Source organism: Hyla sarda, chromosome 10 (genome assembly GCF_029499605.1).
Source record: "Hyla sarda isolate aHylSar1 chromosome 10, aHylSar1.hap1, whole genome shotgun sequence".
Lineage (NCBI taxonomy): Eukaryota > Metazoa > Chordata > Amphibia > Anura > Hylidae > Hyla > Hyla sarda.
In genome coordinates, this window is record NC_079198.1 from 848,162 (window position 1) to 871,569 (window position 23,408).

General features: G+C 51.2%; 2 protein-coding genes and 1 long non-coding RNA gene across 8 annotated transcripts in view; 1 reads left to right on the plus strand and 2 right to left on the minus strand.

The window, feature by feature from the left end:
* Positions 1 to 312: 312 nt before the first annotated feature.
* Positions 313 to 19,490, plus strand: OTUD3 (OTU deubiquitinase 3). Its single transcript, XM_056542065.1, has 8 exons — positions 313 to 631; positions 9,015 to 9,163; positions 12,532 to 12,644; positions 13,732 to 13,854; positions 15,989 to 16,105; positions 17,319 to 17,415; positions 17,576 to 17,775; positions 18,848 to 19,490. The coding sequence occupies exons 1-8, from the start codon at positions 429 to 431 to the stop codon at positions 19,016 to 19,018; spliced, it is 1,173 nt and encodes a 390-aa protein (XP_056398040.1). The 5' UTR covers positions 313 to 428; the 3' UTR covers positions 19,019 to 19,490.
* Positions 5,161 to 6,926, minus strand: LOC130293421 (uncharacterized). The gene is made up of 2 exons (XR_008848202.1): positions 6,656 to 6,926; positions 5,161 to 6,624 (listed from the first exon to the last, which is right to left on the minus strand). It is a non-coding gene; the product is annotated as an uncharacterized LOC130293421 (long non-coding RNA).
* Positions 19,491 to 22,861: 3,371 nt separating the features above from the next.
* LOC130293423 (phospholipase A2-like) overlaps positions 22,862 to 23,408 on the minus strand; it is a 19,587-nt gene continuing 19,040 nt past the window's right edge. For all 6 annotated transcript variants that reach the window (XM_056542072.1, XM_056542074.1, XM_056542071.1 and 3 more), the window contains one exon: positions 22,862 to 23,116. In XM_056542072.1, coding sequence (XP_056398047.1) covers positions 22,896 to 23,116 — 221 coding nt within the window. In that variant the 3' untranslated portion in view covers positions 22,862 to 22,895. The remainder of the gene's footprint in view (positions 23,117 to 23,408) is intronic.

Here is a 23,408-nt window from a genome sequence, read left to right on the forward strand (position 1 = left end):
GGTGAGTGACGGCTGCTATCATAGGAGGTGAGTGACGGCTGCTATCATAGGAGGTGAGTGACGGCTGCTATCATAGGAGGCGAGTGACGGCTGCTATCATAGGAGGTGAGTGACGGCTGCTATCATAGGAGGTGAGTGACGGCTGCTATCATAGGAGGTGAGTGACGGCTGCTATCATAGGAGGTGATGCTTATGATAGGGATCTGCCATTGGCTAATAAAACCTAAGCCTAACCCTAGTAATCTCTGTGTCACGTGTCTCCGCCGTTATTCTGTCTGGAGGACAGCAGGTGGCGCGCGAGTCTGTGGGCTTGTCTGTCCCGCCTTCTCGCCTCTCTATAGTCACCTGGGTATCACGTGATATGTAGATGCCGGAAGTGTCGCGGCCGCCGGTGTTGTGGCTCCCGGTGCGGTGAGGTCGGGGCCGTCATGTCCAGGAAGCAGAGTGTCCGCTCCCGGCCCGGGAAGAAGGCGGAGCTGGAGAGGAAGAGGGACGAGCGGGCGGCGCGGAGAGCACTGGCCAAAGAGCGGCGGAACCGGGCCGGGGAGGAGGGGGACCCCCAGGAGTTCCTCGGCTTCGCCAATCAGCTGCAGGTGCTGGGGCTCCGACTACGGGAGGTGCCGGGGGACGGGTGAGCATCGGGGGACAGCGGGGCCCGGACATCTTACTGCTCCCAGCGCCATCTTGGTCCTCTCACCCTGTCACAGGGACACCTAGAACACTGACACCCGGAACACTGACCAGAGACACCCGGAACATTAACCAGAGACACCCGGAACACTGACCAGAGACACCTAGAACACTGACACATAGAACACTAACCAGAGACACCTGGAACACTGACCAGAGACACCTAGAACAATGACACATAGAACACTAACCAGAGACACCCGGAACACTGACCAGAGACACCTAGAACACTGACACATAGAACACTAACCAGAGACACCTGGAACACTGACCAGAGACACCTAGAACAATGACACATAGAACACTAACCAGAGACACCCGGAACACTGACCAGAGACACCTAGAACACTGACACATAGAACACTAACCAGAGACACCTGGAACACTGACCAGAGACACCTAGAACAATGACACATAGAACACTAACCAGAGACACCCGGAACACTGACCAGAGACACCTAGAACACTGACACATAGAACACTAACCAGAGACACCTGGAACACTGACCAGAGACACCTAGAACAATGACACATAGAACACTAACCAGAGAACACCTAGAACACTGACACATAGAACACTAACCAGAGACACCCGGAACACTGACCAGAGACACCTAGAACAATAACACATAGAACACTAACCAGAGACACCGAGAACAATAACACATAGAACACTAACCAGAGACATCTAGAACACTGACACATAGAACACTAACCAGAGACACCCGGAACACTGACCAGAGACACCTAGAACACGGACACATAGAACACTAACCAGAGACACCTGGAACACTGACCAGAGACACCTAGAACAATGACACATAGAACACTAACCAGAGACATCTAGAACACTGACACCCGGAACATTGACCAGAGACACCCGGAACATTGACCAGAGACACCCGGAACATTGACCAGAGACACCCGGAACATTGACCAGAGACACCCGGAACATTGACCAGAGACACCCAGAACATTAACCAGAGACACCCGGAACATTAACCAGAGACGCCCGGAACACTGGCGCCCGGAACACTGGCGCCCGGAACACTGGCGCCCGGAACACTGGCGCCCGGAACACTGGCGCCCGGAACACTGGCGCCCGGAACACTGGCGCCCGGAACACTAACCAAAGACACCCAGAACATTGACACGAGACACCCGAAACACTGACACCCGAAACACTGACACCCGGCACACTGACCAGAGACACCCGGCACACTGACCAGAGACACCCGGCACACTGACCAGAGACACCCGGCACACTGACCAGAGACACCCGGCACACTGACCAGAGACACCCGGCACACTGACCAGAGACACCCGGCACACTGACCAGAGACACCCGGCACACTGACCAGAGACACCCGGCACACTGACCAGAGACACCCGGCACACTGACCAGAGACACCCGGCACACTGACCAGAGACACCCGGCACACTGACCAGAGACACCCGGCACACTGACCAGAGACACCCGGCACACTGACCAGAGACACCCGGCACACTGACCAGAGACACCCGGCACACTGACCAGAGACACCCGGCACACTGACCAGAGACACCCGGCACACTGACCAGAGACACCCGGCACACTGACCAGAGACACCCGGCACACTGACCAGAGACACCCGGCACACTGACCAGAGACACCCGGCACACTGACCAGAGACACCCGGCACACTGACCAGAGACACCCGGCACACTGACCAGAGACACCTAGAACACGGACACAGAACACTAACCAGAGACACCTGGAACACTGACCAGAGACACCTGGAACACTGACCAGAGACACCTGGAACACTGACCAGAGACACCTGGAACACTGACCAGAGACACCTGGAACACTGACCAGAGACACCTGGAACACTGACCAGAGACACCTGGAACACTGACCAGAGACACCTGGAACACTGACCAGAGACACCTGGAACACTGACCAGAGACACCTGGAACACTGACCAGAGACACCTGGAACACTGACCAGAGACACCTGGAACACGGACACAGAACACTAACCAGAGACACCTGGAACACTGACCAGAGACACCTGGAACAATGACACAGAACACTAACCAGAGACACCTGGAACACTGACCAGAGACACCTGGAACACTGACCAGAGACACCTGGAACACTGACCAGAGACACCTGGAACACTGACCAGAGACACCTGGAACACTGACCAGAGACACCTGGAACACTGACCAGAGACACCTGGAACACGGACACAGAACACTAAGCAGAGACACCTGGAACACTGACCAGAGACACCTAGAACAATGACACATAGAACACTAACCAGAGACACTTAGAACACTGACACCCGGAACATTGACCAGAGACACCCGGCACACTGACACCCGGCACACTGACACCCGGCACACTGACCAGAGACACACGGCACACTGATCAGAGACACCTAGAACAATGACACATAGAACACTAACCAGAGACACCAAGAACACTGACACCCGGAACATTGACCAGAGACACCCGGAACATTGACCAGAGACACCTGGAACATTAACCAGAGACACCCGGAACATTAACCAGAGACACCCGGAACACTGACGCCCGAGACACTGACGCCCGAGACACTGACGCCCGAGACACTGACGCCCGGGACACTGACGCCCGGGACACTGACGCCCGGGACACTGACGCCCGGGACACTGACGCCCGGAACACTGACGCCCGGAACACTGACGCCCGGAACACTAACCAAAGACACCCAGAACATTGACACGAGACACCCGGAACATTGACACGAGACACCCGGCACACTGACACCCGGAACATTGACACGAGACACCCGGCACACTGACACCCGGAACATTGACACGAGACACCCGGCACACTGACACCCGGAACATTGACACGAGACACCCGGCACACTGACCAGAGACACCCGGCACACTGACCAGAGACACCTAGAACATGGACACAGAACACTAACCAGAGACACCTGGAACACGGACACAGAACACTAACCAGAGACACCTGGAACACGGACACAGAACACTAACCAGAGACACCTGGAACACGGACACAGAACACTAACCAGAGACACCTGAAACACTGACCAGAGACACCTAGAACACGGACACATAGAACACTAACCAGAGACACCTGGAACACTGACCAGAGACACCTAGAACAATGACACCCGGAACATTGACCAGAGACACCCGGAACATTGACCAGAGACACCCGGAACATTGACCAGAGACACCCGGAACATTGACCAGAGACACCTAGAACACGGACACATAGAACACTAACCAGAGACACCCGGCACACTGACCAGAGACACCTAGAACATGGACACAGAACACTAACCAGAGACACCTGGAACACGGACACAGAACACTAACCAGAGACACCTGGAACACGGACACAGAACACTAACCAGAGACACCTGGAACACGGACACAGAACACTAACCAGAGACACCTGAAACACTGACCAGAGACACCTAGAACACGGACACATAGAACACTAACCAGAGACACCTGGAACACTGACCAGAGACACCTAGAACAATGACACCCGGAACATTGACCAGAGACACCCGGAACAATGACCAGAGACACCCGGAACATTGACCAGAGACACCCGGAACATTGACCAGAGACACCCGGAACATTGACCAGAGACACCCGGAACATTGACCAGAGACACCCGGAACATTAACCAGAGACACCCGGAACATTAACCAGAGACACCCGGAACACTGACACCCGGAACACTGACACCCGAAACACTGACACCCGAAACACTGACACCCGAAACACTGACACCCGGAACATTGACACGAGACACCCGAAACACTGACACCCGGCGCACTGACCAGAGACACCCGGCGCACTGACCAGAGACACCCGGCACACTGACCAGAGACACCCGGCACACTGACCAGAGACACCCGGCACACTGACACCCGGGAACACTGACCAGAGAAGAGACACCGGGGAGCACTGACGCTCGGAACACTGATACCTGGAACACTGACTAGAGACGCCCGGAACACTTCCCCTACATCTGTAACACTGAGTCTGGAGACACCCATAACACTGACACCTAGAACACTGACCAGAGACACCCTGAACTCGAACACCTGGACCACTGTGAAACACTGGCCTAGAAAACTGACTGGAGACGCCTGGAACTCTGACCACCAGAACACTGCCCAGGGACGCCTGAAACTCAGACCTAGAATGCTCACACCATAACACTGACCCTGACACCCGGCAAACACTCAGAACACTGACAACCAAAACACCCAGAATACGAACTGGAAACATTTGGAACACTGACACACGGAAATACCTTAGAACAGAGACAACTGGGACAAAGAACAGAGAGCTGCCCTATTACCAGGGACACCTAGAATCTCAGCTTCACTGAATAGTAGTTTCACCTAGAGCCTGATAAGTCCTACAGAGTAATCCCATCATGTTAGTGTCCAAGCCTAGAAACACCTAGAACCTGAATCATCCTACAGAGTAATCCCATCATGTTAGTGTCCAAGCCTAGAAGCACCTAGAACCTGAATCCTCCTACAGAGTAATCCCATCATGTTAGTGTCCAAGCCTAGAAACACCTAGAACCTGAATCATCCTAGAGTAATACCATCATGTTAGTGTCCAAGCCTAGAAGCACCTAGAACCTGAATCCTCCTACAGAGTAATCCCATCATGTTAGTGTCCAAGCCTAGAAACACCTAGAACCTGAATCATCCTAGAGTAATACCATCATGTTAGTGTCCAAGCCTAGAAGCACCTAGAACCTGAATCCTCCTACAGAGTAATCCCATCATGTTAGTGTCCAAGCCTAGAAACACCTAGAACCTGAATCATCCTACAGAGGAATCCCATCATGTTAGTGTCCAAGCCTAGAAACACCTAGAACCTGAATCATCCTACAGAGTAATCCCATCATGTTAGTGTCCAAGCCTAGAAACACCTAGAACCTGAATCATCCTACAGAGTAATACCATCATGTTAGTGTCCAAGCCTAGAAGCACCTAGAACCTGAATCATCCTACAGGATGCCTAATTATGATAGTGATTTAGGTAATCATGATGTCCAGTGCTAGAAACACATCGGGGGAGATCTATCGGAACCTGTGCAGAGTAAAACTTGTTCAGTTGCCCATAGCAACCAATCAGATCGCTACTTTAATTTTCTCACAGGCCTTCCTAAAAATGAAAGAAGCGATCTGATTGGTTACTATTGGCAACTGGGAAAGTTTTACTCTGCACAGTTTTTTGATAAATCTCCCCCACAGAACCTAAATAATCCTACAGGCTGTGTAATCCCATCATGATGGTGTCCAAGCCTAGAAATACCTAGAACCTGAACAATCTTATAGGCAGGGTAATTCCATCATGATGGTGTCCAATTCTATAAATACCTAGAACCTGAACAATCTTATAGGCAGGGTAATCCCATTATGATGGTGCCCAATTCTATAAATACCTAGAACCTGAACAATCTTATAGGCAGGGTAATCCCATTATGATGGTGTCCAATCCTAGAAATACCTAGAACCTGAACAATTTTATAGGCAGGGTAATCCCATCATGATGGTGTCCAAGCCTAGAAATACCTGGAACCTGAACAATCTTATAGGCAGGGTAATCCCATTATGATGGTGTCTAATCCTAGAAACATCCGGAACCCGAACCATCCTGCAGGCTTGGGAATTCAGTCATGATAGAGTCCAATACTTAAAACACCTAAAATGTTCTTTGTAAAGGCATCTTGAAATGTTCATGGAATCTCTGCAACATCTAGCACCTCACTGCCATGTTTTTACTCATACAATATTGTCTCCTAGAACTTAGTCTTCCAGACTAGCTGCTCACATTTTGTTCTCCAGCACCTAAAATAAAAGTTGTCATTTGTGTACAAAGCTTGAAACACCTAGAACCCTGATTATACCATGCTGACACACCTAGAACCCTGATTGTACCAGAGCCTTAGAAATGGCATGACATTCAAGCAACATTTAGACCCTCGGCTCTAAAACAGTAGCATTACTTAGAACCTAAACAGTCCCCCAGGCTAGGTGCACCCAAATAGATTTATCAACTCCTAAAATGGTGTCCAATATTATGTTAGTGTCCACCTAAAATGTGATAAGAACATCTTAAAAATGTTATATACTATCCTTTAGGGATCGACCGATTATCGGCCGATATTCACGTTTTTTCCCGTTATCGGTATCGGCTTCTAACCTGCCGATAATGCGCAAAACAAGGCGTGCTCACGAATCGCGGGACTGAAGTCCCGCGATTCGTGCGCACGCCTTGTTTTGCCGTGCGGAGCAATTGCCTGACAGCACGGTGAAGAGGAAGCTGTCAGCTGTTCCGCTCCTCCACTTCTCCACTCCCTCCCCTTTCTCACGCTGCCATCCACGGCAGGGGCGTCACTAGGTCAAATTATCCGGGGCCTGAGCCCCATATGTCAGCAAAGGAGCCCCGAATGTCAGGAGGCGGTAGTGGCCGTTCATCTGCCCTTGCACTTTTTCTTGTAATAAAGCATATGCGGACCTCCCCGCTCTCCTCCCCTTCGGCACTGAAGGGGACCTCGCTCCGGGCCGGTGTTATAAAGGAAACTGTGTCCCTGTGGAGGAGAGTCACATTCTGCTACAGGGACACAGTTCTCTTTATTACACCAGCGATGAGTTAACAGGCAGGGACGCAGCACACAACGCAGGCACCTAACGTCACGGTCCGTACCCTGGATGGAGGACGAGGAGGAGGACATCCCGCCGCCACAGAGCTGCTTCAGCTGTCCTCCCCACAAGGTGGGTGAAAAGGAGGACGGGGGAGAGAGAGCAGTATGGAATGAGGGAGGGGGCTGTAATTGGAGTGTAGTAAATCACAGGGGGGGGGGGGGGGGTTAGAAGATAATAAAGCATCATAATTATAGAGCCGGGGAGGAGGTCACAAAAGTGTGGTGGTGGAGACAAGGGGATCTGGGGGGGACTTAAGTGGCTGAAGGAGGATAACAGAGGGTCTGAGAGTGACTAAGGCAGTGGTGTACAAACTGTGGCCCTCCAGATGTTGCAAAACTACAACTCCCAGCATGCCCGGACAGCCAATGGAACGGGCATGCTGGGAATTGTAGTTTTGCAACATCTGGAGGGCCATAGTTTGGACACCACTGGACTAAGGGTTCCAAACAAGGGGAAAGGGGGGATCTGGAGGAGAACTCAGAGGTCTGGGGGGACTAAGTGCTCATCCACACTGCGGACATTCGGCTGGCATAATTTCACTGTGGAAATCCACTAGCAGCAGAGTCCTATTGTTTAAAATGGGATTCTGTTGCTCTGTGTATACTGTGGAATTGCCACAGTGGAATTATGCTGGCGCAATGGAGAAATAGCCGATAATTTATACCAGAATATCGGTATAAATTATCGGCTATCGGCCTTAACCTCCACAGATTATCGGTATCGGCCCGAAAAAATCAATATCAATCGATCCCTACTATCCTTGCACCATCTAGAACCACAGCTCCACTGACATGTCCTTACTCATAAGATAATTGCATCCCCCAGAACCCAAACATCCTTAACGGGTTGGGTACTCCCATCATGATTCTGTCCAGTCCTAGAACAACTTAGAACTCTAACAATCCTATAGGCTAGTTTCACCCATGTTTTAACGAAAACACCTAGAACCTTGGTTGTAACAGTACCTTAACACAAATATCAAGCAACGCCTAGAACCTTAGCTCAGTTGCCATGTTCCTTATACAACAGTAGTGTCACATAGAACCGGAACAGTCATACAGTCTAGACAAGTGTTTCCCAACCAGTGTCCCTCCAGCTGTTGCAAAACTACAACTCCCAGCATGCTGGGAGTTGTAGTTTTGCAACAGCTGGGGGGACACTGGTTGGGAAACATTGGTTTATGCCCAGTCCATGTTGTTTTACCTAGACCAAGAATGAAAGTAATGTCAGGTGGTGATGATGATCTTATCTACAAGCATCTAGAACCTTGTCTATGAAGCTGAATCTGCGAACCGTATGTAATTCCATCACGTCCTCTCGACATGCTTCACCAGCAGCTTTGTCAGAGCACAGTCCCTTGGTGAAACCACTGAGTGAGGTGAAACATATTATGTTTTCATTGTGATCCTCCATTCACTTACCTTTAAAGATATATGCATGTTGTTTCACTACCATGATGAAGAAACACCTAGAACCTCATTTCTAGGGACAGTTCTCGGTAAAGTCACTCCTGGTGACCTCTAGATCCTCAGCCCTGGCGCCATCTTTCCTCACAATCTTCTCTCCTCTGTAGTAATTGTTTGTTCCGGGCTCTGGGCGATCAGCTGGAAGGACATTCCCGGAACCACCTGACCCACCGGCAGGAGACCGTGGACTACATGGTCAAGCACCGGGAAGACTTTGAGCCTTTTGTAGAGGATGACGTTCCGTTTGACAGACACGGTGAGAGAACCCATCATCACAGCTAAACAACTCAACTTGTTTTTCTCTCGTTGTCCCAACCCCTCTTTGTCCCGCCCCCTCTTCTTTCTTTCTCGTTGTCCCACCCCCTCTTCTTTCTTTCTCGTTGTCCCACCCCCTCTTCTTTCTTTCTCGTTGTCCCGCCCCCTCTTCTTTCTTTCACGTTGTCCCGCCCCCTCTTCTTTCTTTCTCGTTGTCCCGCCCCCTCTTCTTTCTTTCTCGTTGTCCCGCCCCCTCTTCTTTCTTTCTCGTTGTCCCGCCCCCTCTTCTTTCTTTCTCGTTGTCCCGCCCCCTCTTCTTTCTTTCTCGTTGTCCCGCCCCCTCTTCTTTCTTTCTCGTCGTGCCGCCCCCTCTTCTTCTTTCTTTCTCGTCGTCCCGCCCCCTCTTCTTTCTTTCTTTCTCATTGTCCCGCCCCCTCTTCTTTCTTTCTCGTTGTCCCGCCCCCTCTTCTTTCTTTCTCGTTGTCCCGCCCCCTCTTCTTCTTTCTTTCTCGTTGTCCCGCCCCCTCTTCTTTCTTTCTCGTTGTCCAGCCCCCTCTTCTTCTCTTTCTCTTTGTCCCGCCCCCTCTTCTTCTTTCTTTCTCGTTGTCCAGCCCCCTCTTCTTTCTTTCTTTCTCGTTGTGCCGCCCCCTCTTCTTCTTTCTTTCTCGTTGTCCCGCCCCCTCTTCTTTCTTTTTCTCGTCGTGCCGCCCCCTCTTCTTCTTTCTTTCTCGTCGTGCGGCCCCTCTTCTTTCTTTGTCGTTGTGCCGCCCCCTCTTCTTCTTTCTTTGTCGTTGTCCAGCCCCCTCTTCTTCTTTCTTTCTCGTTGTCCCGCCCCCTCTTCTTCTTTCTTTCTCGTTGTCCCGCCCCCTCTTCTTCTTTCTTTCTCGTCGTCCCGCCCCCTCTTCTTCTTTCTTTCTCGTCGTCCCGCCCCCTCTTCTTTCTTTCTTTCTCGTCGTCCCGCCCCCTCTTCTTTCTTTCTTTCTCGTTGTCCCGCCCCCTCTTCTTTCTTTCTCGTTGTCCCGCCCCCTCTTCTTCTTTCTTTCTCGTTGTCCCGCCCCCTCTTCTTCTTTCTTTCTCGTTGTCCAGCCCCCTCTTCTTTCTTTCTTTCTCGTTGTCCAGCCCCCTCTTCTTCTCTTTCTCTTTGTCCCGCCCCCTCTTCTTCTTTCTTTCTCGTTGTCCAGCCCCCTCTTCTTTCTTTCTTTGTCGTTGTCCAGCCCCCTCTTCTTCTTTCTTTCTCGTTGTCCCGCCCCCTCTTCTTTCTTTTTCTCGTCGTGCCGCCCCCTCTTCTTCTTTCTTTCTCGTCGTGCCGCCCCCTCTTCTTTCTTTGTCGTTGTCCCGCCCCCTCTTCTTTCTTTCTCGTTGTCCCGCCCCCTCTTCTTCTTTCTTTGTCGTTGTCCAGCCCCCTCTTCTTCTTTCTTTCTCGTTGTGCCGCCCCCTCTTCTTCTTTCTTTCTCGTTGTCCAGCCCCCTCTTCTTCTTTCTTTCTCGTTGTGCCGCCCCCTCTTCTTCTTTCTTTCTCGTCGTGACGCCCCCTCTTCTTTCTTTCTTTCTTTCTTTCTCGTTGTCCCGCCCCCTCTTCTTCTTTCTTTCTCGTTGTCCCGCCCCCTCTTCTTCTTTCTTTCTCGTTGTCCCGCCCCCTCTTCTTTCTTTCTCGTTGTCCCGCCCCCTCTTCTTTCTTTCACGTTGTCCCGCCCCCTCTTCTTTCTTTCTCGTTGTCCCGCCCCCTCTTCTTTCTTTCTCGTTGTCCCGCCCCCTCTTCTTTCTTTCTCGTTGTCCCGCCCCCTCTTCTTTCTTTCTCGTCGTGCCGCCCCCTCTTCTTCTTTCTTTCTCGTCGTCCCGCCCCCTCTTCTTTCTTTCTTTCTCATTGTCCCGCCCCCTCTTCTTTCTTTCTCGTTGTCCCGCCCCCTCTTCTTTCTTTCTCGTTGTCCCGCCCCCTCTTCTTCTTTCTTTCTCGTTGTCCCGCCCCCTCTTCTTCTTTCTTTCTCGTTGTCCAGCCCCCTCTTCTTCTCTTTCTCTTTGTCCCGCCCCCTCTTCTTCTTTCTTTCTCGTTGTCCAGCCCCCTCTTCTTTCTTTCTTTCTCGTTGTGCCGCCCCCTCTTCTTCTTTCTTTCTCGTTGTCCCGCCCCCTCTTCTTTCTTTTTCTCGTCGTGCCGCCCCCTCTTCTTCTTTCTTTCTCGTCGTGCGGCCCCTCTTCTTTCTTTGTCGTTGTGCCGCCCCCTCTTCTTCTTTCTTTGTCGTTGTCCAGCCCCCTCTTCTTCTTTCTTTCTCGTTGTCCCGCCCCCTCTTCTTCTTTCTTTCTCGTTGTCCCGCCCCCTCTTCTTCTTTCTTTCTCGTCGTCCCGCCCCCTCTTCTTCTTTCTTTCTCGTCGTCCCGCCCCCTCTTCTTTCTTTCTTTCTCGTCGTCCCGCCCCCTCTTCTTTCTTTCTTTCTCGTTGTCCCGCCCCCTCTTCTTTCTTTCTCGTTGTCCCGCCCCCTCTTCTTCTTTCTTTCTCGTTGTCCCGCCCCCTCTTCTTCTTTCTTTCTCGTTGTCCAGCCCCCTCTTCTTTCTTTCTTTCTCGTTGTCCAGCCCCCTCTTCTTCTCTTTCTCTTTGTCCCGCCCCCTCTTCTTCTTTCTTTCTCGTTGTCCAGCCCCCTCTTCTTTCTTTCTTTGTCGTTGTCCAGCCCCCTCTTCTTCTTTCTTTCTCGTTGTCCCGCCCCCTCTTCTTTCTTTTTCTCGTCGTGCCGCCCCCTCTTCTTCTTTCTTTCTCGTCGTGCCGCCCCCTCTTCTTTCTTTGTCGTTGTGCCGCCCCCTCTTCTTCTTTCTTTGTCGTTGTCCAGCCCCCTCTTCTTCTTTCTTTCTCGTTGTGCCGCCCCCTCTTCTTCTTTCTTTCTCGTTGTCCAGCCCCCTCTTCTTCTTTCTTTCTCGTTGTGCCGCCCCCTCTTCTTCTTTCTTTCTCGTCGTGACGCCCCCTCTTCTTTCTTTCTTTCTTTCTCGTTGTCCCGCCCCCTCTTCTTCTTTCTTTCTCGTTGTCCCGCCCCCTCTTCTTCTTTCTTTCTCGTTGTCCAGCCCCCTCTTCTTCTTTTTTCTCGTTGTCCCGCCCCCCCTTCTTTCTTTCTCTCGTTGTCCAGCCCCCTCTTCTTCTTTCTTTCTCGTTGTCCCGCCCACTCTTCTTTCTTTCATTCTTTCTCGTTGTCCCGCCCCCTCTTCTTTCTTTCTCGTTGTCCCGCCCCCTCTTGTTTTTTTTCCCTCTATGCCCCGCCCCCCTCTTTTTTTTCTCTGTGCCCGATCTCTTTTTGTTCCTCCCCCTCTTTTTTTTACTCACTGTCCCTCCCCTGTCTCATTGCTCCTCCTTCTTCCACATTTCTCCACCGTCACAATCTTTCTTCTTTCAGTCGAGAACCTGGCCCAGCCCGGGACCTTCGCAGGTAACGATGCCATTGTGGCTTTTGCGCGCAACAACCAGGTGAACGTGGTGATCCACCAGCTGAACAACCCCCTGTGGCAGGTAAGGGATCTCCACCCAGAGCGTCACCCGGGAATCACATCATAGAAATCCAAATCACGTCCTTCTCTGTCAGTCTATACAGCTGGTATCGCTTATTGGGAAAGCTGGGTGACGGCCAACATGACCTCTCTTCAGGGGTCGTGACCTGATGGCCAGTTTTACCACATATGTGCTAATGCTTCAAATTAAGGCAGATTTACCTCTCAGGACTTCGGGGTCACAGGGTAATCTGAAATGGCTGTCACTCATCTTTCCCATAATCCTGCAGAGCAAATCTGTCTGGTTATGCATATAGCTCCCCCTGCTGTCTAATCATGGGAAAGCCTTCCTTCAAGGGCTGCAGGAAAGCTGTGTGACAATTCCCCTATAATAAAGGTCGAATTTGTTGTTCAGCATCGTATCTTTTATATCGTGTACTGGGGTTGTCACTCGGCTTTCCTTCAACCCTGAGTGGAAAAAAAGCACATCTCTGTAGATTGTCTCCCCAGCTCTGTACAAATCCTAAGATGGCCATACCGATTGTCGCCCTCCCTGTATAGAACATTGTCTCCCAATCAGTGCCCTCCAGCTGCAGAACTACACTGCTGAAAAAACTAAAGGTCTCCCGGCGATAACACGTCGCAGGTCTGGATGAACTAATCGTATGAAATCCTTTCCTCTTTACACTGACAACAAAATCACCAAAAATGATCAATGGAAATCATTAACCCCTGGAGGTCTGGATATGGAACCTGTTGCAAAATGATAACCCCCAGCATGCCCGGACAGACTTTGGCTGTCTGGGCATGCTGGGGGTTATTGTTTTGCAACAGCTGGAGGCACCCTGGTTGGGAAACACTGGTATAGAGGTAGAATAGAAGTCCTGAGCGTCAGACAGGAGGTTGTGACGTTATGGTGGGCACGGCTCGGGCTGCAGCTGGTTAATGATGCCGGATTAATAAGTGACCGCTGTGGTTTGCGTTTCCCGTCTTGCAGCCGTCTCCTCCAGCTGGCACGCCTCGCCGCCAATGTTCTGCCAAGACAAACACGTGCAAAGTATCAGGTGTGTGCGCAGCGCTCTGAGGGAATCTCCACTCTGTCCACACAGATCCGGGGCTCCGACAAAGGCACCGCGCGAGAGCTGCACATCGCCTACCGCTACGGAGAACACTATGACAGCGTCCGCTCCGGCAAGGACAACACCGAGACCCCCGCCCACCTGCAAACAGAGGTGACCGCTCCGGAAGGAACGAACCATTACAATGTACCACGTGTATCCGAATCCTCACACAAGGTCACTGTGTACACCCCTCCCCCTTCCATGTGACCTCTGCTCCGCTCCTGGGGCTTAAATAGAATGCTAGGATGACAGTGAAGACTGACACACAGGGTACAAGGCACATGTATATGCTGTTCAGGGTCTTTGGAAAGCTGATAACAACCACGATGGAGTAACAGCTGCTGGTAGTTGTGGTCACCAAGTATCTCTGATCGTAACGTATATAAGAGTGGTGCTGCGGGGAAGTCAGCTTATCTCCTAGAACGTCACTCTCGCTCATCTCAGAAGGTGTGGGCTGCTAAGCTGTTTGGGTCCCGTTCTGGAGATCATGGGGGGTCCCAGCGGTCAGACCTCCTGTGAATAAGTTGACTTCCCCAGAGTCCCCCTTTACTGGCCCCAACTAAACTACAACTTTACTAACCTTTACTAACTCCCCTATTCACAGGATAAGGGAATAAGTGTCTGATAATTGGAGGGTCCGACTCCCCCCCTGTCCCCATCTTATTGCCCCCTCCTTATTATCATTGTCCCACCTCCTCTTTATTTCTTTGCCCCGCCCCTTTTTCCTTTTCCTGTCCCGCCCCCTCTTCTCTTTTTCTCGTTGGCATATATAAAGACAAGTTGTTATTAATTATCATTATCATCCATCACGTAAGAGAAAAACACCAAGCGGGCCGTGATATTGTACCTTATTAGGCGGGTGCCCCTGCGGTTGATGAACCATTGAACAATCCTGCTATCTCGGTGCTTGAACCAGACACAAGACCACGTGTAGAATTACAATAAAGATAAAGCAGATGTCACTCACCATATACACATGATATTTAATTTCAAAACAGTGCGGTTAAGGATACAGATGTGGCCACGGACCGTGTCACGCCACAAGAACCCTTAGTTGAAAGGTCACGACGGCCCCATCTGTATCCTTGACCGGACTGCTTGGAAAATAAATCTTATCTGCTATACGGTGAGTGACATCTGTCTTATTGTCATTGGAATTATTAATATGGCGCGCACATCCCTCACAGGAGACCTTGTGGTCACGGTCAGGATTGTGTCTCTGGGGAGCCTCCTCTTACTGATGGGGTCTCCGGGGAGCCTCCTCTTTACTGATGGGGTCTCCGGGGAGCCTCCTCTTACTGATGGGGTCTGCGGGGAGCCTCCTCTTACTGATGGGGTCTCCGGGGAGCCTCCTCTTACTGATGGGGTCTCCGGGGAGCCTCCTCTTACTGATGGGGGTCTGCGGGGAGCCTCCTCTTACTGATGGGGTCTGCGGGGAGCCTCCTCTTACTGATGGGGTCTGCGGGGAGCCTCCTCTTACTGATGGGGTCTCCGGGAGCCTCCTCTTACTGATGGGGTCTCCGGGAGCCTCCTCTTACTGATGGGGTCTGCGGGAGCCTCCTCTTACTGATGGGGTCTCCGGGAGCCTCCTCTTACTGATGGGGTCCTCCGGGAGCCTCCTCTTACTGATGGGGTCTCCGGGAGCCTCCTCTTACTGATGGGGTCTGCGGGGAGCCTCCTCTTACTGATGGGTCTCCGGGAGCCTCCTCTTACTGATGGGGTCTCCGGGGAGCCTCCTCTTACTGATGGGGTCTCCGGGGAGCCTCCTCTTACTGATGGGTCTCCGGGGAGCCTCCTCTTACTGATGGGGTCTGCGGGGAGCCTCCTCTTACTGATGGGTCTCTGGGGAGCCTCCTCTTACTGATGGGGTCTCCGGGGAGCCTCCTCTTACTGATGGGGTCTCCGGGGAGCCTCCTCTTACTGATGGGTCTCCGGGGAGCCTCCTCTTACTGATGGGTGTCCGGGGAGCCTCCTCTTACTGATGGGTCTCCGGGAGCCTCCTCTTACTGATGGGTCTCCGGGGAGCCTCCTCTTACTGATGGGTGTCCGGGGAGCCTCCTCTTACTGATGGGTCTCCGGGGAGCCTCCTCTTACTGATGGGTGTCCGGGGAGCCTCCTCTTTACTGATGGGGTCTGCGGGGAGCCTCCTCTTTACTGATGGGTTCCGGGCCCAGTCTGGGTGTTCCGGGGCCATAATATGTTCTTTTGTCTCCTGACGTCTCCTGTGTTTTACCTTCCTGTGCAGATGCTTTCCAAAGACGTCTCCAACCGGAAGAGCAAACCCAAGAGCAACGTGCCGGACGAGCAGGCGGAGTGGCGAGAGGATGCCGTGCAAAAAGTCCGGAACGCCACCGGCTGTGCGGTAAGATGACGCCATATGTCTGAAACCCAGAATCACTATTGCCCGCTGTATTTGCTGAAGAGCTGCAGACACTGTTCGGGCAGCTCATGTGAAACTACAACTCCCAGCATGCCCGGACAGCTGCTCTGTACACTGTGGACCTCCAGCTCATGCATAACTACAATTCCCAGCATGCCCGGACAGCTGCTCTGTACACTGCGGACCTCTAGCTGATGCAAAACTACAACTCCCAGCATGCCTGGGCAGCCAACGGCTGTCTGGGCATGCTGGGGGTTGTGGTTTTGCAATAGCTGGAGGCACCCTGGTTGCGAAACACTGTATTAGGGTATGAAAGTAATCTGCACCTTTCCTAGGGCTCATAGTTGTAGCCAAACTTATAAAATCATTTTTTTATTTGTCCACCAAGTGTCATGGAGGTGGGGCCAGGCTGTGACACTTCAGCAGCTTGGCCCCGCCTCTTTGACATTTGGCTGAGAAATAATGAGATTTTATAAGATTGGCGACCACCATCAGCTCCAGGAAAGGAGCTTCATTTTACCTAGTTCCATTCTATGGTGTTGACCATACACAACCTGTACACATATTTGCCGCTGTTTTTGGAAGAAAGTGAGTTTTTCTGATCCTGGTTCATATAACTGGGCCTAGATGTTTACTAGTTTAGACATTTGCAGCTGCAGCGATTATAAATATATTAATAATTATATGTAGAAAAAAAAAATAATATATATATATATATATAGAGAGAGAGAGATTTATATAGAGAGATAGATATGATATATAAATATGTAAAAAAATATATATATATATATGTTTTTTTCTTTACATATAAAAAAAAAAAAAAACTTTTTTAGGCCCGCAACAGCTGGAGACACACTGTTTGGAAAACCCCACCCTTAGGGACTTGGACATGCAATCACATGCTCACTTGTACACTGCAGCCCTATTGTATGTATAGTGATAGTAATATGGCCTTCTGGAGGTCACCCTTAGGCTCTAGCCATTATAACCCAGCAGCACCCTGCATGTCGCAATCACAATTGACCATGGCATTTGAGAGGTTAAATGGCCGGGATATGAGTTATCTCTGCTCCCCCCACACGCACACACCCATCCACCATATATATATGTACGGCTGATGCTCAATAGCTACAGACCCTGTAATAAGTCTCCGCCCCCAGGTCCTCCGCTATAACCGTGCTCTGTGTGTTCGCAGGACGCCCGCCTCATCCTGCAGAGTTTGGAAGCCGAGAGCTACGACATTGAGTCGACCATCCAGATGGTTCTGCAGATCGAGCAGCTGAAGCAGATCGGTAAGTGAAATAAGATGAAGCTGCTCACATCTTGTCCGCTGAGGGGCTGTTACAGTGTTTCAGGGCACATGATCACAGGGCGTGGCCCCTTTGACTAGTCCTGTCTCAGGGTCGGTCATTTTGGGGACCCCTGACTCCTGTGGTTTTTCTCCATGTTCAGGTGATACAGATTGTGTAGCCGAGGGCAGTGACTGCTCGTACTCATCCGCTACCTGGGAGCCAAGTGACTGTGAAGGGTTAGAAACACAAAGAAGAACCCCGACCCCACACAGGGAACCCGCAGAGCACCGGAAACAGAGCCGGCCAACCAGGAGCGAGGAGGACACACAGGAGCAGAACAAGAAGAACATCAACCAGAAGGTAAGTGGGTTACCTGGGGTATCCAGAAGTAGGAGTCCGAGCAATGCACATAGTCCATCCAAGGGAGGGTCATCACCCAGCTTTCCTAGATAACTGACAAAGGGGTACGCCAACATCATCATTCCTTAACTGTCTATCCAGTTCCGAAACCACCAAAAATCAGTTTTTATTGGGTTGCTCAGTACTACACTTCCTGGGATAAGCGTTGCTCAGTTCTACAATTCCCAGAAGACTTTGCTTTTCCTCAGCTATTCATCACAGGCCCCTCCCACCCTGCCTACTCCCCTCCCACAACACTCCTGCCAGTTCCCCAACCAGAGCTGCTGCAGAACATTTCATAGAAAACTATCACACAGTCAGTGAAGTTGCAGCAGCTGCTGTATACATTCCCTGTCTGCTTCTCTGCCTGTGGCATTGGCAGCTCAAGGCAGCTGTAACCTCACCCCTTCCCCTAATGTCCCAATAAAGAGATATTTATATATGTATATGACAAGGAGATGGGGATGTAGGCTGGAGGGGCTGGTCTGTGGTGATGGCATCACTCATGGGGCGGGGCTAGAGCTCAGACAAGATTTAGACCCGCCTCCTGAGACAGCAAAGGATGATGGGGGAGGAAGAAGCTGGGAAGCTGCTCAGTGAACACCACACTAACAATGAGAGAACTACACAACTTCCTGTCAGGAGAGAGGGTGGAGCTGCTGAGACAACACCACACTGACAATGAGTGGACAACACAACTTCCTGTCAGGAGAGGAGGAGGAGTCAGGGAGCTGCTGAGTGAACACCACACTGACAATGAGAGGACTACACAACTTCCTTTCAGGAGAGGGAGGAGCCGGGGAGCTGCTGAGACAACACCACACTGACAATGAGATGACTACACAACTTCCTGTCAGGGTTGAAGGATTTATTATCAACTCTGCAGTCATACAGGGATCCTGAGTTAGATTTCCTATTTACCACCCTCGGTAGTTGGGTGATGACCCTGGTAATGACGGATGGATCTGTTGGCACCAGTGAGACCATTCATTCTTTTATTTGTTTGTTCTTCTGTGATGACGGAACGTTCCAGGTCAGCAACAAGCAGCGGAAGGATCAGCAGCGCCTGGAGAAGAAGAAGCGCCAGGAGGAGCGACACCGGCAAAAGGTTCAGGAGCAGCGCAGCAATAACACGGACAATAACCGCCAGGGAGACGGCGACGCAGTGACCGTGGTGAAGGCGTTCTCCACCCTCAACATCTGATCGCACCGGAGCGGGACTCCGCGGGGGATGGGCGGCACTTCTGGTGCATGATGGGAGATTGCACCAAATACGGTTACCTAAAGCAACGGTTAAACGATGTGTGGAACTACAAGTCCCAGCTGTAGGTGCCAGTTACTAGTGCAGGACTGATCGACCAACTGTAGGGGGAGCTGGCGGGGGATGCGGATGGTTAAATTGGACTTTGAAAAGTTTTATTTTTTTTTTTTTTATAAAAATTCTATAGAAATTGTAGGAATTCTCCCAGGTTTACTGATCTATGCAAAAAAAAAAAAAAAAAAAAAAAAACCTTCTTAAAGGGACAGTACGCCGGCAAGCTCGCTCTTCTGTTTGCTGTTCAGTTGAATACAGTCTATTGTTCTCTGTTATCAGCCGGTCATGTGACCATAAACTCAGCCTTCACTACTTCATTTCATCCAGTAAAGTAGTGTTTCCTAGCCAGTGTGCCTCCAGCTGTTGCAAAACTACAACTCCCAGCATGCCCGGACAGCCGTTGGCTGTCCGGGCATGCTGGGAGTTGTAGTTTTGCAACAGCTGGAGGCACACGGGTTGGGAAACACTGCAGTAAAGCTTCTGCCATTGATTGTAATTCTGCACTTTTTCCATTAGAAGCCAGAAAGGACAATTATAATTTTAGAATTTTTTTCCTTGTAAATCAGCACTTTATAAATGTAGATTCTGGATTTCTTTATTTAAATAAACAGCGGTCATTTCCGGTGACAGAAACGTGTCGAGCAAAATGTGAAATAAAATCAAATTGATTCGATTGATTTCAATTTGCTCGATCATAAAAGGAGGGAGTGTGGGGGAGGGGAGGGGAGGGGGGTCACCAGCTGCCTCTGGCTGTCTGGGCATGCTGGGAGTTGTAGTTTTGCAACATCAAGCGACACTCTGGTTGTTAAACACTGCTCTCTACATTTTTAGGAAAGCTGGGTGACAATCAATATGGCCGCCACAGGCTGTCTGGGCATATTTGCTCCCAGCTAACATCTGACGCAGTATTTTTGCAGTATCTATTTTTAACCTTAAAGGGGCACTCCACTGGTCAGCTTTTGGAAATAAATGTTCCGAATGCTGTTTTTGCGCTGCTTGGGTCGTCCACGCCCCCTCCCATAGACTTGCATTGAGGGGGTGTGACTGACCTCTGCAGCGCGAAAACAAATGTTCCGAACGCTGGCCAGTGGAGTACCCCTTTAATGTTCTGTGTATAATACAAATACAGATTTGGACAATTTCCCTAATGTGCTTTCTCAAGACCTCTGCTTGCTGTCCCTCATTAAGTCATGTGATAAGACACTCAGCTACACCATCCTGGTCATGTGATGTACACTCAGGTGCTCTGCTGTGATCACTGCTTTGTAACCCTTTGTATTTGCTTTGTAATCCCTGTGTATTTGTCACATGACCCGCACTGATCTGTATCCACCCCCTGTGTCCGTCACATGACCCGCACTGATCTGTATCCACCACATGACCCGCACTGATCTGTATCCACCACATGACCCGCACTGATCTGTATCCACCACATGACCCGCACTGATCTGTATCCACCACATGACCCGCACTGATCTGTATCCACCACATGACCCGCACTGATCTGTATCCACCACATGACCCGCACTGATCTGTATCCACCACATGACCGTCACATGACCCGCACTGATCTGTATCCACCACATGACCCGCACTGATCTGTATCCACCACATGACCCGCACTGATCTGTATCCACCACATGACCCGCACTGATCTGTATCCACCACATGACCCGCACTGATCTGTATCCACCACATGACCCGCACTGATCTGTATCCACCACATGACCCGCACTGATCTGTATCCACCACATGACCCGCACTGATCTGTATCCACCACATGACCCGCACTGATCTGTATCCACCCCCTGTGTCCGTCACATGACCCGCACTGATCTGTATCCACCACATGACCCGCACTGATCTGTATCCACCACATGACCCACACTGATCTGTATCCACCACATGACCCGCACTGATCTGTATCCACCACATGACCCACACTGATCTGTATCCACCACATGACCCGCACTGATCTGTATCCACCACATGACCCGCACTGATCTGTATCCACCCCCTGTGTCCGTCACATGACCCGCACTGATCTGTATCCACCACATGACCCGCACTGATCTGTATCCACCACATGACCCGCACTGATCTGTATCCACCACATGACCCGCACTGATCTGTATCCACCACATGACCCGCACTGATCTGTATCCACCACATGACCCGCACTGATCTGTATCCACCACATGACCCGCACTGATCTGTATCCACCACATGACCCGCACTGATCTGTATCCACCACATGACCCGCACTGATCTGTATCCACCACATGACCCACACTGATCTGTATCCACCCCCTGTGTCCGTCACATGACCCGCACTGATCTGTATCCACCACATGACCCGCACTGATCTGTATCCACCACATGACCCGCACTGATCTGTATCCACCACATGACCCGCACTGATCTGTATCCACCCCCTGTGTCCGTCACATGACCCGCACTGATCTGTATCCACCACATGACCCGCACTGATCTGTATCCACCACATGACCCACACTGATCTGTATCCACCACATGACCCGCACTGATCTGTATCCACCACATGACCCCCACTGATCTGTATCCACCCCCTGTGTCCGTCACATGACCCGCACTGATCTGTATCCACCACATGACCCGCACTGATCTGTATCCACCCTGTGTATTTGTCACATGACCCGCACTGATCTGTATCCACCACATGACCCACACTGATCTGTATCCACCACATGACCCGCACTGATCTGTATCCACCACATGACCCGCACTGATCTGTATCCACCACATGACCCGCACTGATCTGTATCCACCACATGACCCGCACTGATCTGTATCCACCACATGACCCACACTGATCTGTATCCACCACATGACCCGCACTGATCTGTATCCACCACATGACCCCCACTGATCTGTATCCACCCCCTGTGTCCGTCACATGACCCGCACTGATCTGTATCCACCACATGACCCGCACTGATCTGTATCCACCCTGTGTATTTGTCACATGACCCGCACTGATCTGTATCCACCACATGACCCGCACTGATCTGTATCCACCACATGACCCGCACTGATCTGTATCCACCACATGACCCGCACTGATCTGTATCCACCACATGACCCGCACTGATCTGTATCCATCACATGACCCGCACTGATCTGTATCCATCACATGACCCGCACTGATCTGTATCCACCCTGTGTATTTGTCACATGACCCGGACTGATCTGTATCCCCCCCCGTGTATTTGTCACATGACCCGGACTGATCTGTATCCCCCCCCGTGTATTTGTCACATGACCCGGACTGATCTGTATCCCCCCCCCGTGTATTTGTCATATGACCCGGGCTGATCTGTAAACCCCCCCCCCCCCCCCGTGTATTTGTCACATGACCCGGACTGATCTGTAAACCCCCCCCCCCCCGTGTATTTGTCACATGACCCGGACTGATCTGTAAACCCCCCCCCCCCGTGTATTTGTCACATGACCCGGACTGATCTGTAAACCCCCCCCCCCCCGTGTATTTGTCACATGACCCGGACTGATCTGTAAACCCCCCCCCCCCCCCGTGTATTTGTCACATGACCCGGACTGATCTGTATCCCCCCCCCCCCCCCCCCGTGTATTTGTCACATGACCCGGACTGATCTGTATCCCCCCCCCCCGTGTATTTGTCACATGACCCGGACTGATCTGTATTGAAGGTTTCTTACTGACAGCAGGTATGGATGCCCGTGGTTTTGGTGACATTTAAAGGGGTCATTTATTTTTGTAAATCATTAGGATAAGTGTGTTCTATGGAGTGTGGATATTCGGGGTCTGTGTGGTCCCAACATGACGGCTTCAGCCCCCAACATCCCTTCCTGTAGAAGTTGAAGGTGTTACTTCTGTTATATTGCTGGTTGAATCTCTGGAGGCAGATGGCGGCCGCCCGGTCACAGTCACATGTCCGCCTGGCGCATCCATCCGGATCCTCATCATTACCTGCGCCGGACACAATGGGGGTTATTGTACAAGAGTCCGCAGAGATGACAATTGTCTGCACTATTAGTGACAGGTATATACACAACGCGGGTATATACACACAACACTGAGGCGGGTATATACACACACAACACTGAGGCAGGTATACACACACACACAACACTGAGGCGGGTATATATACACACACACAACACTGAGGCGGGTATATATATATATACACACACACACAACACTGAGGCGGGTATATACACACACAACACTAAGGCGGGTATATATACACACACACACACAC